The sequence below is a fragment of the Rhinopithecus roxellana genome, chromosome 9 (genome assembly GCF_007565055.1).
Source record: "Rhinopithecus roxellana isolate Shanxi Qingling chromosome 9, ASM756505v1, whole genome shotgun sequence".
NCBI classification, from domain to species: Eukaryota; Metazoa; Chordata; class Mammalia; order Primates; family Cercopithecidae; genus Rhinopithecus; species Rhinopithecus roxellana.
The window spans coordinates 54,862,993-54,881,139 of NC_044557.1; the positions used below are offsets into that span (position 1 = coordinate 54,862,993).

The 18,147-nt window shown below is 33.9% G+C and overlaps 1 protein-coding gene across 2 annotated transcripts in view; it reads right to left on the reverse strand.

The window, feature by feature from the left end:
• Positions 1-910: 910 nt before the first annotated feature.
• PIP4P2 (phosphatidylinositol-4,5-bisphosphate 4-phosphatase 2) overlaps positions 911-18,147 on the reverse strand; it is a 49,280-nt gene continuing 32,043 nt past the window's right edge. Inside the window, exons 5-7 of one of the 2 annotated variants that reach the window (XM_010353845.2) lie at positions 16,366-16,418; positions 3,284-3,374; positions 911-2,452 (exon numbers count right to left, since the gene is read on the reverse strand). In XM_010353845.2, coding sequence (XP_010352147.1) covers positions 2,309-2,452; positions 3,284-3,374; positions 16,366-16,418 — 288 coding nt within the window. In that variant the 3' untranslated portion in view covers positions 911-2,308. Of the gene's footprint in view, positions 2,453-3,283; positions 3,375-15,268; positions 15,699-16,365; positions 16,419-18,147 lie in introns of those variants that run through there. The other variant, XM_030937754.1, reaches the window with a different exon arrangement.

Genomic DNA, 18,147 nt, shown 5'->3' on the forward strand with positions numbered 1-18,147 from the left:
AGGGGAGTGGAAGTTGCAGTAAGCCGAGATCACACCACTGCACTCCAGCCTGGGTGACAGAGTGAGACCCTGTCTAAAAAAAAAAAAAAAAAAAAGAAAAAAAAAAAGAAAAAAAAAAGAAAAATCAAAAAAGTTTATGACCTATTGTAGTTATTTTTTTGAATTGCTTTTTCATACCGTTAGTCCCTTCTGATATTACAGTCTTTCTACTATTTTGAAAATAGCTTTACCAGTTTGTCTTTTGGCTTTGCTTATGAGTTTTTATCATACAGAAGTATTCTGGGAATTTTTGTTGTTGTTTGGTTGTATCAATCCTTTCCTATATAATTTCTTCTTTTAGATTCTACTTAGAACGTTTTCTGTTAACCCAAGGTTATACAAATACTTACCTACACATTCTGGTACAAAATATAAAGTACATATTCAAGTGTATACAAGAATTTAAAATCCCAATTCATTCAACCATTTATTCATTCATGCATATTCATTCATGTATATTGAGCACGTGTACACCAAGAACTGTTCTAAGTTGGGATAAAGCTGTGAACAAGACTACCAGGGTTCTTGCTCTCATAAAGTTATTATTCCAGAAGGAATATGATGTAGCATATAATTTAATGTGAGCTTTCCAATCAATGAGGGAAAAAATGGATTATTAAATACACAATGCTGTTATAACTAGTTAACCATTAGGAAAAGAAGATTATTTTATACCTAACATCAAGTGTATTACAAATGAATTTAAAAACTATATGTTAAAAATAAAACCATTTGAAAATAGTACAAAAAATATAAATGAATATTATATAAAGAAACATTAGGTACATTCCTAAACATGAAAATTTTACAGCGAGATTTCAAGACAACTTTGGAAGTGACATATTATTTTTAATGGAATAAAACAAGGTAATTTTTTGAACAATAATCTTTATTAGTGTATTTTTAAAGGTACATTATAATCCTGAGCTACAGCATTTATACATTTGTCATTTACTCTTTGAAGTGTACATGTATTTTGCTTCAAATTCTGTGATGAGTACGTTTTTATACTAATCAGTAACATAAATAATTTAAAATATTAGTCTTATCTCTGGAATCACCAATTAATTTACTCAGATGATCTCCCTAATTCTACTACATTTAAAGACTGTAGAACATTTGTGATTAAGCAATTTCTTTTTCAAAACTGCAAAGATGGGCAGTGCGAGAGCTGATTCCATAAATTTCCATGAATTCTTAAGAAAACTATGTTGTTCTTTATCTCTGATCTATTTTCTTGAATAATTTGGGTAATTATCTGATCAGTTACCTTTGAGAAGAATAGTAAAAGTACCTCTAATCTCAACATTTTAGCTGCTGTAAAATGTCATAAGCTTCCTTCAAATATAAATAGTACATAATTACCTCAATAAGAAAAATTTACCATGATCTAAGGAAAAGGGGCACAACCCAATGTAAATATATCTTTGAATAAATGGTTAAGTATTAGAAAACATATTATGTGAAATACTTCCTCCAGCCTCTATAAAGGAATACATAGAGCTGATAAACATAAATTCCATAAATCTAGACCAGATCTTTTATAACTGGTAATAAAAAGACAAAAATGAGAGACAAAAGTCCTGTGATCTTTGAGAAAAGACATTTATCCAACGTCTCCAACTGTGGACAAATAAATATTCATTCTTGTATTTTAAATTACTACCAAAATATTTTATCTTTCTACAAACAACACAAAACAAGCATACAGTATCTAGAAATTTTTTTTTCCTCTGACAAGAATGTCAAGTCTTTGAAGGTACGCTAAATTTTCTTTTTCCTGAATAAGGTCACTATAATCTTAGGTTAAAGTTACAGTAAGCAGTTCAAGCAAAATGCATATTGCTTAGGTTTTAAGCAAGCAATTTTGATACTGTTTAAAATGTAAATATAAATGTGAAACTATTGTAGAAATATTTATAAACACTTAGGAATACTCACATATCAGCAAGTAATGAAATAACTTATTTAAAAATAATAAAAGGGTGAGAGTAAATGTAATGTTTGGTAACAAATCCAAAAATATCTGTAAGAGATGTAAAAGAACATGAAAAGGCTTTATTATTCAAATGTTGAAAACCTAGCAGCAAAACAATTTGCATATAATGTAGTGCAATGAGCATTTGTTCATAAAAGACTCCCAAAGTCTTGAAACTATTATACATAAACCAGAATGGAATCCATTAGGATAAATAATTTAAAGATGTCCAGAGTAGCTTACCAAGAACTGCCAGACACTCTCACCTGCATCACTGAACCATAAACAAGCTTATGCAAAACTGTGTTCTGGATAACTGACTCTTATGGCTCCCCAATAACAAGCTCGGATAAGGCAGATCAACCCTAGGAGATAAGCAATTGCCCAAGAAACATAGGTTGCTCGAAATCGCCTTGCAAAATCTTGGGTGCCAACCTAAAGTAAAAAGCAATATAAAAACAGAAGATTAGAAACTTTAAGAAAATACCTGCTTAGAGAACTTGTATCAGCTTACATGTGATTGTTATGAAACATACCCCCAGACTGAATACACAAAGTCCTTATAAGAGTAGGTGTATTTGTTGACTGCAACTGATAGACCATACTGCTACTTGTATTAACTACAAATGTTATGAAGTAAACAAAAAAGCACACTAAACTATATTATCTCTACAAGGAATTTAATCTATGTAACTTCTTACTATCATGGGACACAAATAGGACATTGGTAATAATAAGGGACTAGTTGTACTGACAAACAAAGGAGCATGGAAATGGCAGCAAAAGGGATTATCTTCCTCTTCTGGCATAATCCCCATGCTAACTGCTCAGCTCCAGTCTCCCCTAAAAATAAGCCATCTTCATATTGGTAATAAATCACTGCTTGATTTGGATAAAGTAAAGAGTGGTTTTTCAGATCTCTGTAGCTGAATGAATGTTGCGTTGAATAATAAGATACCCCATAGCTATATAAAATTAGTTCTGGCACTGAATTTTTTAAAAATGGGCTTTTGCTAAATAGATGATAAAATCTCCAACAGTAAGGACTTTTGGAAATACAAATACACCATTTCACCTGGATGGGCGAGTTCAATCAAAAAGAGATCCGTGGATTGGGTTTCTGATTGCTTATAATCATTCAGAAGCTTCTAGGGCTGGCATGCCAAGGATGCAGACTCTTCAGGGATCCCTGAAGGTTGTTGCAGGCCTCAACTGACTACTGATAAAGTTGAGAGGACAGAATTCTAACATCAAAGTAATACTCACAGTTAATCCAACTCCAATGAAAATACATATCATTCCAATGGTAATGTATGCACAGCAGCGTCTTCGTGGAAGTGCACTACCCACTGAGGAGCTGCAAATTCATGAAAGCAAAAGAGAACATTAAGTATTTACATAAAAATTCTCTATGTCATTTTTGTGAGTTCTTATCTATGGCTTTAGTAATATTATATACTTTTTATTCATTGCTTCAACTTTATAGACAAGAACATGCATTAAACATGTCATTTTTAATGGATGACAAAATCGTTCAGGATGAATTTGTGATATTATTGTGGCTTTAAACAAAATTCAAGCCTTGGTCATTGATAATACCCACAGAAATCCACTGTAGTACCTGCTAATCTCCCAAGATAAAAGTTTATTTCCAAACAATCTACTTCAGAATGGAAAAAGAGCTATCTTACAAATAGCATTTGATTTTTTTTTACAGTTAAAACAGTATGTGTTTATGTTAAAAATTTAGAAAATAGAATAAAAAGGAAAGAAACAATAAAGAAAAAGGAAAAGAAAAAATTACCTATAATCCCAATATCATAAAATAGTCACTCAGTATTTTTGCATACTTTCCTCTAGCCAATTTTGTACCTTACCAATATATAGCATGAACTTTTTCCCATAATATTCTCAAACTAAAATTCTGATGAATATAACATAATTAACAAATTTTCTACTATTGTACATTAAAGTGTGTTCATTATTATACATAATGCCAACAAAGTATCATTTAAAAGCATTGTGCTTATTTTTAATCATTCTTAAGATTTTTAAATTTAGAATTAGGATTACAAATTAAAGGGATTAAACTTTTTGAATTGTTTTCAATACATACTGCTAAAACCCCTCTACTGTGCTACTCAACTGAAATTCCTAATCTAATAGTAATAACCCTCCCCATTTCAAATTGTGGTAATTTTCAAAATGATATAAGTTATAGCAGAGATCAGTAGCCAAATTAGCACTTTCTTCTCTGTCTTAACATACATATATTTATTACTGTATACCATATGCAAGGCATCTTGTTAGTGAATGACACTGAAGTATCTGATTCACCTTTGTGAGGTCAGTGTCAAGATTATGCCTAACATATAATAACTTCTCAAAGAATGTCTGATGAATAAGTAAAATACAGAAATTCATCACTTACTAGGCATGAATTAGAAACATGCGATTCCAAATAGGTTAATTTTGCATACAAAATTATTTCCTTTAATTTCCAAATCTTTTTGAAAAACTGATGAAGTTTGTTGCAAATATACCATAGTAAATTTTTCTGGATACTTGAGCCCAAACACGAATATCTGGATGACATGGGGACCACCATTAATTACTATATTGTACAGCTTGCTATCTAGAGTTACTAGGGCATGTAGAATTCATTGCCTTTATGTAACATTTAGCCCTAGTCTATTTTTGGTTTTAATTTCTATGCATCCACTGGTGGTTTTTCCTGCCTTATACATCACAACTGGTTGTTGTTTCTTATCATTGCCCGTGTATCTGCCTTTGGCAGTTTGTAATATACGATTCACTAGAAGCCAACTAAGCTTTTTAGAATTACGTATTGAATAAGTCAAAAGTTTCTAAGTGAATATTAGAGCAGCTTTTCTGTGAGCCAAGATAATACACTTTAGTATATTAATTTCAGTGCATAAATTCTGCTTAGAAAATCCATGCTCTTTTTTCATCACTCAAATTAAATAGTCACTACATCTGAGAAATCTTCTCAGAAAAAAAATAACCTACTGCTACTCTACAACTCAACTGCCATCTCCTCACAGGATAAGGCAATGACCAACAAGCATCTATTAATCATAACATCTCTTACACATTTAATACATATGTGGTATCTACATGCAATATATATTACTGGTACAAAAACAGACACACAGATCAACTGAACAGACTAGAGAACCCAGAAATAAGGCCACATACTTACAAACTTACAACTATCTGATCTTCGACAAAGCTGACAAAAACAAGCAATGAGGAAAGGATTCTCTATTCAATAAATGGTGCTGAAATAACTGGCTAGCCATATGCAGAACACTGAAACTGGACTCCCTCCTCATACCAAATTTAAAAATTAACTCAAGATGGATTAAAGACTTAAATGTAAACTACAAAACTGGAACAACCCTGGAAGACAACCTAGGCAATGACATTCTGGACATAGGAACAGGCAAAGATTTCATGATGACGACACCAAAAGAAACTGCAACAAAAGCAAAAATCGACAAATGACATCTAATTAAACTAAAGAGCTTTTGCACATCAAAGGAAACTATCAACCGGGTGAACAGACAACCTACAGAATGGGAGAAAAATTTTGTAAACTATGCATCTGACAAAGGTCTAATGAGAACTTAAGAAAAAAAACCCCGCCCTTTAAAAAGTGGGCAAAGGACATGAACAGACACTTTTCAAAAGAAGATATACATGCAGCCAACAATTCTGTGAAAAGAAGCTCAACATCACTGATCATTAGAGAAATGCAAATAAAAACCACAATGAGATACCATCTCCCACCTGTCAAAATTAATACTATTAAAAAGTCAAAAAATAACAGATGCTGGCAAGGTTGTAGAGAGAAAGGCACATAACATTCAGAAATTCAGAACACAGAAGTTTAAAAAGAAGTTTATTCTTCTAGCATCTAAAACTTAAAGATAAAGGTAGAGCCTAGGGTTGGTAGTCAGCTCTATTCCCTAATGAATTGGTATTGCCAAACTACACAGGTAACAACGTTCCTGCCAGTTGGCTTTTCCACTCAATTCAAAGAGGAGAGAGAAAACCAAGACAGGCAATTCTGTCTTTAAGGAGAGCATCAGAAAACTGGACTCATCACTTTTGTTCACATTCCATTGGTCCTAACTTAAACACGGCCACACTGTCTGCAAGACAGGCTAGTAAATCCATCTTTAGCTGGGTGGCTAGTCAAATTCAGAGGTATACTAATAAAAAAAAGAAGAGAACAGCAGTCTCTGTTATTTTAATTGATATTAACATTACACTTTAATGTTGGCTAGTGTTTGCCTGGTATGTCTTTTCCTTTGGTTAGTGATTCATGGTTGTATCTTTTTCTATCCTTATGCTTTCATTCTATGTTCTAATATTTCATGTGTTCCTTGTTCAAATTGTATATAGCAGTTCTTACATCTAGTCTTACCATTTCTGTTAAATTTTACTAGCAAGATTAGTCTAATGATATACATGGACTATTTCTGACATCTTATTTTGGCTTTCTACTATGCCTGTATTTTCTGCTTTTCTACCTTTATTTCCAGACTTCTTTTATATTGACCATGACTCTTTTATTTCATTTTTCTCTTATTACTCTGAAAGTTTTATAATTTATTTCATTCGTTTGGCAGTTGCACTTAAAATTTTAACTTATATACCCTTTAAAAACTAAAGTCAATCATTAAATCCACCTTCCTGATAAATACAAGGATTTTAGAAATTTTTAACTCCAAACATTCCACTAGCATCTTAATGCTATTGTTTTCCAATATTTCAGTTTTATTGTATTTTTGTTTCTCAAAATTCATTAGCATTAATATAATTGATATTGTCATTTTTGCTATTTTATATAGTCAGTGTTTCTGGTGAATTGTTACAATTTCTTGGTTTACCTTTCCTTCCTGCATTGCAGAAATTTCTTCTGGAATATTTGTTCATATTCCCTAGTTCATCATTTAGCAGGTTTTTTAGTAAGAGTACCAGGATGGTCGATACCCTGGGTTTTGTTTGTTTGTAGGTTGGTTGGTTTTGCTTTTGAAAATATATTTATTTTACCTTCATTATTCTTTGATGGTTTAGATAGGTGTATAATACCACTTTGACAGTTAATTTCTCTTAGTATTTTTGATGTATTTTAAAACTTGTTTTCTGGCTTCTATTTTTGCAGTTGAGACATTTGCTGACAGAACTGTTATCCTTTTCTTATTGAAAATATGCCTTTTATCTCTCTGCTTTTAATTACCTTCTATTTCTCTTAGGTTTTCTACAATTTCACTGTAACACATTTACTTATCCTGCTTGGATTTCATTATTATTTTTGCATATAAAAATTCGTATCTTTCATAGATCCGAAAATTCTTTGAGATTATCTCCTAAAATGCCATATCTCATTCTTTATTTGTTCTTTCCAGATCAGATATATAATAGGTATCTTAATAATATATTTTCTCTTAATCTTACATTCATCTTTGTCTCTCTATGCTGGATTTTGGGTAGTTCACTTACCTCTATCTTCCAATTCACAACTTTAGTCTTCACCTTTAGCTGATCTGTTCTTTAAACTGTATGTGCATTTTAATTTCTGTAATGATTTCTAAAAGTTCTATTGTTTCTTTCTGTATCTGTCTGGTTATTTTTGCAAATTTCTATTTGAGACAATTATAGATTCACAAGCAGTTGTATTAAATAACACAGAGAAATATCATGTATCCTTTGCCCTATTTCCCCCATAGTAAATCTTGCAAATTATAATATTATAAAAAGGATATTAATATTCATACAATCCACCAATATTCAGATTTCTCAGTTATATGAGTATTGATTTGTCTTTAAGTTTATGCAATTTTATCACATTTAGGTTCATGTGTCTATTGCTACAGTCAAAATAGAGAACAGTCTATCACTGTAAGGATTCTTTCATAATCACACCCTCCTTTCTGCCCATCCCACACCCTGTGCCTGCTACACCATCATTAATCTGTTCTCTATTTCTACAATTTTGTCATTTGAAAAATGTTACATAAATGAAATCTTACTGCAGGTAACCTTGTATGGCTAGTTTTTTTTTTTTTTTTTTTTTTTTTACTCAGCATAAATTCAATTTATCCAAGCTGTTGCATGTATCAAATTTGCTACAAACACTCATCTATACATTTTTGTGAGTACCTGGTAATTTTTAAATAGTCTTATTTGTTTTCTCTTCTTTTTATTTTAAAATATCTTAGGCATACTTTTAACATACTCCATATTTAATAATTATAAATCTGAAGTTTTTAGAAGTCAATTACGCTGCTTGTGCAATGTTGATTATGCTTCTGGAATGTTGTTTCCTCCTATGACTAGTAAATTTTGTTGAAAACTATTTTGGCTGATCTTAATATAAAAAAAATCTTGGCATGCATAGTTTGGGGGTGCTTTCCTACACTCAGAACTTTCATTTGCTTTTCTCAGGCTCCCTAGACTGATACTAACCCTAAATTTTAAGTCAGTTTCTGGAACTAGGTTTTCCTAGATCACATAAGTGATATAAAATATAAACCTAAATTCACTGTTCTTATAAATTTTTTCCTTTGCAATCTTCCTTTTCTGGTTGATTTCTTTTTCCTGACTTACTCTTTTCTGGGGGAAGAGTACTTTAAGTACTTTATTGGGAGGAGGCAGTATTCCAATCCCTCTACCTTGTGTGAGGCCAACACCTTCTCTCTCATTCTTCCAAGGCTCTAGATCCCTAGTATTGGCAAGTACCTTCAGGATAGTACTGGTTGTCACTTAATCTTAATTTTTGGTCCCTGGGGATTTTTCTTAACTGTCATATGAGCTGAGCTATGCATTTAAAAGGATGATTTTTACAGTTAATTGGCTTTTTTATATTACTGGATGTGAAAGTCAAGGGCATATACAAAAATGTGGACAGTGAATCTCCAAGCTGAAAAGACCATTCAATGCTCTCAAACATCTAACTATTCACTCTTCAAATTATTAATCTTTCACTTCATAAAAATACCTTATGAAACACTAGGATTGTGAAGAACACCGGGAAAATGCTAGTGTAGCTAGTGCTATAGGAGTTTATAAGGGGAAAAGGTGGCGAACAATGTTCTTTATGTTACAATTTTCAGACAAGGCAGCCAGAGATGGCTTTATTACACGAGACTTAAGGATAGGGTAAAATGTGAATAGATGGGGGAGTAAGTCATTTCAGCTGATGACATTAGAATTGTTCAGGTGTGAAAAGAAAATGTGTTCAAGGAACAAGCAGCAGAATAACCCTTCTGCCACAGAAAGTTTCCACCGATGAATAGTAGAAGCAAGGAATGTTTCAGCTAATTTTTGAGGTTAAATAAGTGTTTTCTAGGTATAAAGGGGAGTAGATGGGGGAGTAAGTCATTTCAGCCGATGACATTAGAATTGTTCAGGTGTGAAAAGAAAATGTGTTCAAGGAACAAGCAGCAGAATAACCCTTCTGCCACAGAAAGTTTCCACCAATGAATAGTAGAAGCAAGGAATGTTTCAGCTAATTTTTGAGGTTAAATAAGTGTTTTCTAGGTATAAAGGGGTGAGAAAAGGAGTAGCCAGGCCATTCTAGGTCCAGCAGGATAAGACTCAGGAAAAGAAGAAAGAAACTGCATAATATGTTTGTAGAAGTAGAAGTACAGTTTTTTGGGGTAGGAACAACTAGGTTGTGTATATAGAGGTAGAACAAAGCAAAGATATCACTAGAAAAGTTAGGCAAAGACTAACAGAAGCTTAGAGTTTGATTTTGGATTTTAGGCAAAGGGCTGATAGCAAACCATATGGTCCATTTATGCCAATGAGTAAAAGAAGTCCTCAGAATAATTTATATGAAACTAAATATACAAACCTAAAATAACAATGGAAATTGTACCTCTTCAGGTTGTGCAGCATACAACTTGCACAACTGTATGCCATGGCTACAAAATTGGGAGCCACTAAAAGATCTGATGCCAGATAATCTAAAATGATATATGCATTTAGGGACTACTACTCCAGTAAATGAATAGATAATTGCAGGATTGGAGGTCAAGAGATAAATTAGAAAACCAATGCAATAGTCCTGGTGAGAGATGCTGAATACATGAACTAAAGTAGAAATCATGAGAATAAGAGGATAGAATTAAAATGTCAAGGGACATAACTGATAGGATATTACCATTTAAATATGGAGAATGATGGAAATACACTAATATTTCTTGGTTGGTCAGTCGGACAGACAGGGTAACATTCATTAACATAATATATTCTTTTTCTAGAAATAATGTAGGGGTGAAAAAGAAAAACATAATATATTTATCAATACACATGGGAGATTGGTTTGCAGAGTAAGGTGGGAATGTTGGGTCAGGTTGTGTTTGAAATGACCATGAGATACCAAGTTGAAATAACTCTAGGCTAGATAGCAAATAGAGATAGTATATTTACATCTGAAGCCCCAAAGAAATATCTGGCGTCAATTAATGGCATCTAAATGACATAGGAACATAAGAGAAAACCCGGATAAAGTGCAGTCAAGTTCCAACTTTCAAGAATAGCAAAATTTAACAACTTGGAAGAGAAAATTAAGCCAACAAAGAAGAGTTGTGAGAAGTAGGAGAAATCCAGAAGAAAGCAGTATCTGGAAACCAAGAAAACAAATTTTTATTTATTTATTTATTTATTTTTTTATTATTATACTTTAAGTTCTAGGGTACATGTGCATAACGTGCAGGTTTGTTACATATGTATACTTGTGCCATGTTGGTGTGCTGCACCCATCAACTCGTCATTTGATAGGCCCCAGTGTGTGATGTTCCCCTTCCCGAGTCCAAGTGATCTCATTGTTCAGTTCCCACCTGTGAGTGGGAACATGCGGTGTTTGGTTTTCTGTTCTTGCGATAGCTTGCTGAGAATGATGGTTTCCAGCTGCATCCACGTCCCTACAAAGGACACAAACTCATCCTTTTTTATGGCTGCAGAAGTACCATATGACCCGGCCATCCCATTACTGGGTATATACCCAAAGGATTATAAATCATGCTGCTATAAAGACATATGCACACGTGTGTTTATTGCGGCACTATTCACAATAGCAAAGACTTGGAATCAACCCAAATGTCCATTAGTGACAGACTGGAATAAGAAAATGTGGCACATATACACCATGGAATACCAAGAAAACAAATTTTAAGGAAAAGAAACCATTGTAGGCCGGGCGCGGTGGCTCACGCCTGTAATCTCAGCACTTTGGGAGGCCGAGGCGGGCGGATCACGAGGTCAGGAGATTGAGACCATCCTGGCTAACACAGTGAAACCCCGTCTCTACTAAAAATACAAAAAATTAGCCGGGCATGGTGGCGGGCGCCTGTAGTCCCAGCTACTTGGGAAAGCTAAGGCAGTTGAAGCAGGAGAATGGCGTGAACCCGGGAGGCAGAGCTTGCAGTGAGCCCAGATTGCGCCACTGCACTCCAGTCTGGGCGACAGAGCGAGACTCTGTCTCCAAAAAAAAAAAAAGAAAAAAGAAACCATTGTATTAGTCAGGGTTCTCCAGAAAGCCAGAACCAATAGGAGATAGATGATTGATTGATTGATTGATTGATTGATAGAATACATAAGAGGCAATTTATTAAGGAAATTGGCTACCGGGATTATTGAGGCTGAGAAGTCTTGCAACAGGGGATCTGTAAGCTGGAAACCCTGGACTGTTGGTAGTGTGGCTCAGTCTAAGTCCAAAAGCCTCAGAATCAGGGAAGCCAGTGGTGAAATTCTCAGTCTGAGGAGGAAGGTCTGAGGAGCTGAGGAACCACTGGTGTACGTCCCGGAGTCCAAAGGCCAGAGAGCCTGGAGTTCTGATGTTTAAGGGCAGGAAAAGGGTGTCCAAGTTCCAGAAGAGTGAAAATCGCCTTTCCATTGCCTTTTCTTTTTTCTATCGGGCCCCCAGCCAATTGGATGGTACCCGCTCACATTGAGGGCAGATCTTCTCCATCAGTCCACTGATTTACACACGTGTCTCCTCTAGAAACACCCTCTTAGACATATCCAGAGGTAATGCTTTACCATTTCTTTAGACATTCCTTAATCCAGTCAAGTTGACACCTAAAATTAATCAGCACGCCTAGGATGATCAATAGTATAAAATGCTACAGAGAAAACAAGCAGAATGAGAATCAAAATATTGGAATTTATCATTGGGATGTGAATTTCATTAGAGCAAATTCAGTGACCCACTGGGGACGGATGGCTAATTGTGCCTTACTCCAGAGAGAATGGGGTGCAATAATCAAATGAAGGTGTAAGCCTTGGAAAGAAGAGACCTGCATCCCTTTGAGAAGAGGAAATGAAGTGAGTATGGTTAGAGAGGTTTATGAGTATGAAGTACAAAAATGAGAGAATTCACAGATAGCCTCAATTATTTCAGAGATAGGAGGAAATTCATTGGATGAGACTTGGAGAGTTGGGGGTACTGAGGTGGGGTTAGGTGGGGGTTTAGGAGGAATAGTACATATGTGGAGATAGCTGTTTTGGGAAATGGGGAGTCAATCAAAGACACTTAGGAATATAGAGCAATTTAGATAAATTACAAAGCTATACATTTGTAAAGATCTGATCAATACAGAATTCTTTCAACTCTCAGTTATCTTGGTAGGGGAATGGAGAAGCCATGGCTATATTGATCCAAGATTGCTGCTTTGAAAAGCAGACAGATGGAATGATGATTAACCAATCTAGCAAACCTACTATTCTATATCTAATACATTGAAAATGAATTTATCATCTGCCAGACACATTTCTTCTAGATCCTGCATTTCCTGTCTCAGTGAATGGTTCTATGGCCTCTCAGAAATAGGGTCATTCTTGATCCCAATCTCTCTCTCTCATCCCTTCACATTCAGTCCTATCCATTCCATTTCCTTACTAGTACATCTACACTCTGACTCCTTTGTACCTTCGCACAGGTAGCTCCTTCTACAGTGTATTATCCCACCCTCTTTTTCACACAATTCTCACTCATCTTTTATAACTTAGTTCATATATCACTCCCTTCTGAAAACCTTTACTCAGGATCCCTTTCCCTCTAATCTGGATTAGGGACTCTTCAAAGCAGAGCATTCTGGTCATACCTCTTTCAAAGCCCTTAAAACTTTATAGTAATTAACTATTCTCCCCACTATGCCCACAAGACTAAATTCCTTGAAGGCGAGATTATGTCTTTTATTTCAAGCAACCAGTACTTAGCACAGAATTGTTTGCTGAATTAATGAATAATTATAAAATATAACACTAGACGGCAAAATAAAAGGATAACACTTGAGAATAAGTCCACTATTGTTTAAAACGGCAGGAGGTGATTCACAAAAGAGTACATCAGTGATGTAAACGAAATGATATTCAATGATAATTATCACTGATTAAATCAATGTCTCTACTAGTCATATGTCCATTATAACATTTACATGGAAACAGTCCAAACTGTATTTCAGAATGCTACAAGTACACCTTCAGTCTGGCAGTGGCCACAAGCCACCTAATTAAAAGAACAACATCACCTGTAGCTACCATAGTACCAGCTACCATTCGAGTAAGAAATAGCAATAAGAGAAAATGCCCCTCGCTCTTTGGCTCTAGGGGAAGCTTTCCCCACACATTTTGTGAGATAAAAGCACATAACACACTTGCTTCATAGTAATAAATTTACCAACTTCTGTAACTTAAAACTAATTTTAGGATATTTGTGTTTAAAGAAATAAAATTCTGTCTCAGAATCTTACTCCAACAGATGACCCATCATTTTGTTATGAAGGAGAACATTCAAAAAGAAAAGAAATCTAGATACCAGCTAGGAGTGTCCATGTGATAACAGTATTTGCACTCAAATAAGTAATGAATGCTCCGAGGCCTCCCATGTTTAGCATGTGACTCTGATTCTACAGACCTTCCTCTTAGAATGTTTAAGCTGATTTATTCCATGTGAATTTCTATGTAAGTTGTTCCCTAAGTAGTTGATACAAATTCTTCTTTATATTAATACACTCTCTTGTGATATTTTAACAAATCAGAGTATTCAGACATTCAATACTTCTTTATTAGTAAAAATATTGCCATTGTATGAAAATAATTAACCAAGAAAGTCCCTTGAGCAAAATCCTTAACCTAAAATTACAAAAATAATCCCTGTATTACAGGATTGTTATAAAGATTACAGCTAATATATATGTATATATAAAGCAATATCACTCTGTTTAGCACACAGTCAGCTAACCACAGAGGTCTCCGCCAGGCCAGGCGCAGTAGCTCATGTCTGTATTCTCAGCACTTTGGGAGGCCGAGATGGGTGAATCACCTGAGGTCAGGGGTTCGAGACCAGCCTGGCCAAAATGGTGAAACCCTGCCTCTACTAATACAAAAATTAGCCAGGAGTGGTGGCAGGTGCCTGTAGTCCCAGTTACTTGGGAGGCTGAGGCAGGATAATTGCTTGAACCTGGGAGGTGGAGGTTGCAGTGAGCTGAGATTGTGCCACTTGGCAACAGAGCTAGACTCTGTCTCAACAACAAAAAAAAGTCTCTGCCTTTTCTTTTCCATAAGATCTTTATTTCCATTTTAATGTTCTTTGTGAATATATTTGCAATTTAATTTTGTACATTTTTATGAAAATACAGATAATACCCAGAAATATGTATCATCCATATGCATATTCACATACTTTGGAAGGGGGAGTATGGATGTGTCCCTCAAGTACACATATATTATTTTGTGCAAGTATTAAGGGTTTATCCACTTTGCTTCTCCATGTACAGACTTCTATTGGATTCAGTAAGGAATTAGCATGATTATTTTCACAAATAAAAAAGAAACTTTTTTTATAAGCTAAAACATGCTGTGAAGAAGTTATTCTTATAGAGCTAGATTTAGTTGAAATCAGATCTAGCAGAGATAGAGATATTTTGCTACACATATTCTACTTTTCAAATACTTTTTAATTACCTTCTCCTAGAAACCATTCTTGGGATTTCTCAACTCTCAATGTAGATAAGGTATTTATATCATACTAAGGATCACACAAATTAAAAAATGAATATTATTTCAAACCTCTTATTTTCAATAATAAAAATTGAATTGTCTAAGCATTCCAGTTTAATTTACTTTGCTTAAGTTATAATTCACATATATAAGAGGATAACAATAATTTTTTAAATTGTAATATTATTATCAAAATAGATGCTGTGCAGAAAAGAGTTAACACAGCAGGCCTGAGACTGCTAACCTTAGAAAGCCCTGCTTGTAAGGTTGGCCCTTAGCTGGCATCTAGAAATTTAGATTTGGGGAAAATTCCCATCATTCTGTAACTGGTAAGAGTGGCTTATTATGCATAAATTGTTTGAGTAAACAGTATGGTTTATGCTAAACATAAATTCCGTTCAAAGAGGAATTTGGAATTTTGGTGTGTGCTAGATAGGAGGTGCCTGTGTAACCAGCGCCAGTAGAAACATTGGGTACTAAGCCTCTAATGAGCCTCCTGGTAGACAACATGATACATGCATGGTAATAATTCACTGCTGGGATACTTCACTGGGAGGGGCCTCTTGGAATCTTGTCCCTAGTTTCCTCCAGACTTTGCTCCATCTGCCTTTTCCCTTTGCTGATTCTGCTTTGCATACTTTTACTATAATAAATCATATCTGTGAGTACAACTCTATATTAATTTATATGAGTCCCTGTAGAAAACCAAGGAACCTTGGTGTAGTCTTGGGACCCCCAACACCAATGCCATAAAATGTGTTTAATCAAAATATCTTCTATTATTTTTCATTTTATATTGTCTTATATTATTTTCATCAGGTACATCATTTAGAAATAGAGAGAAATAGGCTAAATTGTTAAGATAGACAAATAATTATATAAACGTTGCCATCAGTAATAATCTTATTAGGCAGGAGATGAAAAAGGCTAACAATCACCTAATTATGAAGTCCAGAACAATTTGAGTTTTCTCCTAGATTACAGCCCATTTGATTAATGTAAATGTTGGATTATTTGTAATGGATTATAATCTCCTAACCAGGTTACTGATAATTTTAGCAATTTCACTTCTTATAATAGAAATTGATTTTCCTTTAGGGGATGGTAATCAAGCCTAATCATTTTAATTTCAAAATGGGATATATTTGTTTTAGGATGTCTTGTTTTTAGTCTTAAAAAGCATAAATATATTGGCATGCATTCACTTCACAGCATGTCTTAAAATCAAAATCTACTTAAGTGAAAATTCTGAACTCTTCAAATTCGTCTTAAGTATTTCCCAATAGTATTTCCAATGGTAGGGAACTTACATTTTTTTGCAGTGTGGGCATTTTGCCAGAGTGTTGAACCTCAGTTCCATCCACTGTAAAATAAATAAAGAGAGGAATTGAAAAGAAAAACAACTGAAAACTATCCAATCTGATAAGACATTTCTTTTCCTTTAAATGTCATCAGGGATCACAACAGAAGCAATCACCTTCTCACGGTTACACGAGCTTTTCCCTCCAACGCTTCTCTCCCTCTCTTAAAATACAGTTTGGGATCCTCCTCTGAAATAGTTCCCATGACTTTTCCAATGCTTTGACGTAATCTAGGTTTGCTTTACATGAATACTGAATGTAATATAATTGGGGTCATCTTGTTCAGTAAGTCTCAGTTCACTTCCAGGGAATAAAAACATATTTCATATACCATCAAAGTTATTTTTATTTAAGTCTTCAGGGCTGGCCTTTCAAATACTTGAATATTTAGATTCATTACTAAAATTAAACTATTCTACTTATGTGAGAAACTCACTAAGTACATAAACTAAACGAATTAGATATAGGTAGTACTGAAGTCGGGAACTGTTTTCTGTTCTGTCGTTGCCTATACAATATAACAAAAACATACTGCTTAATACAATTTTCTTCCTGTAAGTGTAAGTAATAAATGTGCTACCTTCCTCACATGAATGTTATTCAGATACTTGAAATGACTTACTGGTTATAGATAGTCTTTAAAGAATATGCAATATAAATTTAAAGTAAATCTTTATCCCATGAAATACATTTTGTTCAATGACTTTCTAACAATCTTCTTCTATCTTGTTTGCTTTTCTATATACCTCCTTATAAAGGGTATATTTCCTTGATAGTTTTGGGAAATTTTCTTTAAGTGCCTTGGCAGTTTATCATCAAAACAACTTATTTTTATTAAAATTAAGTTTCATTTGGGAATCTAGGCCATCAATTTTTCTTTTCAGAAGGCTCAAATTCTAGATACAGGGGTTTCAATAACTTGTGGATATTCAAACATTTTCCACACAATAGAAGATATCTTTTAGAAAATATCTGATGCATACTTTTTTCTTTTATGATTAAAGAAAAGAACATATAAATTTGGGTTTCCTAAACTCCTTTCTCTTCATTTTTATTTCAAATATCATGAAATTTAGTTAACCTTGTTATGATCTCTTTTAGTCACAACGGGAACATACAGTCCCAAGATAAATTAAAGAGAAATAAAACTTCACATGAATGTTCACTCTCTTTACAAAATGATTATTTTTAAACATCTGCAAATGTCAAACCAAGGGCACTTATTTTTCAACAAGAGTGAGTATTTCTCTCATTACTTATACTGACAGAATTACTTACAATATCAATTTGTAAAAAGTTGATTTATTTTAAAACTGCTCTTAAAGTAAAAATTCTTGAGTTAATGTGCTAAACAGATACTAATATAGATTTCTGCAGAAATTGGTACAGAACATTAAGCAGTGGAAGAATATAGAACTATTAAGTGCTTTTTTATGTTTCTGTAATAGGCTTAGGATAGTTACTGAACTTGTGATGTCATTTCAAATGTTATTTATAAATAACAAATTTAAGTTTTTCATAGTTAAAAGAAGCAAACTGGTTTGAGAAGGCAATTATGAAACCTTTGAGTCAAGAGTAACTCAAAATCCAAGACTTAAGGCTAACAGACTAACATAGGAATTTCAGTATTTCAGATGACCCCTGAGGAGACTGTTTAGTCCACTGTTACCATTTTATAGTGTTCTTCATTTTAACACAAATTATGCATGATAAAATCAATGATAACTGACA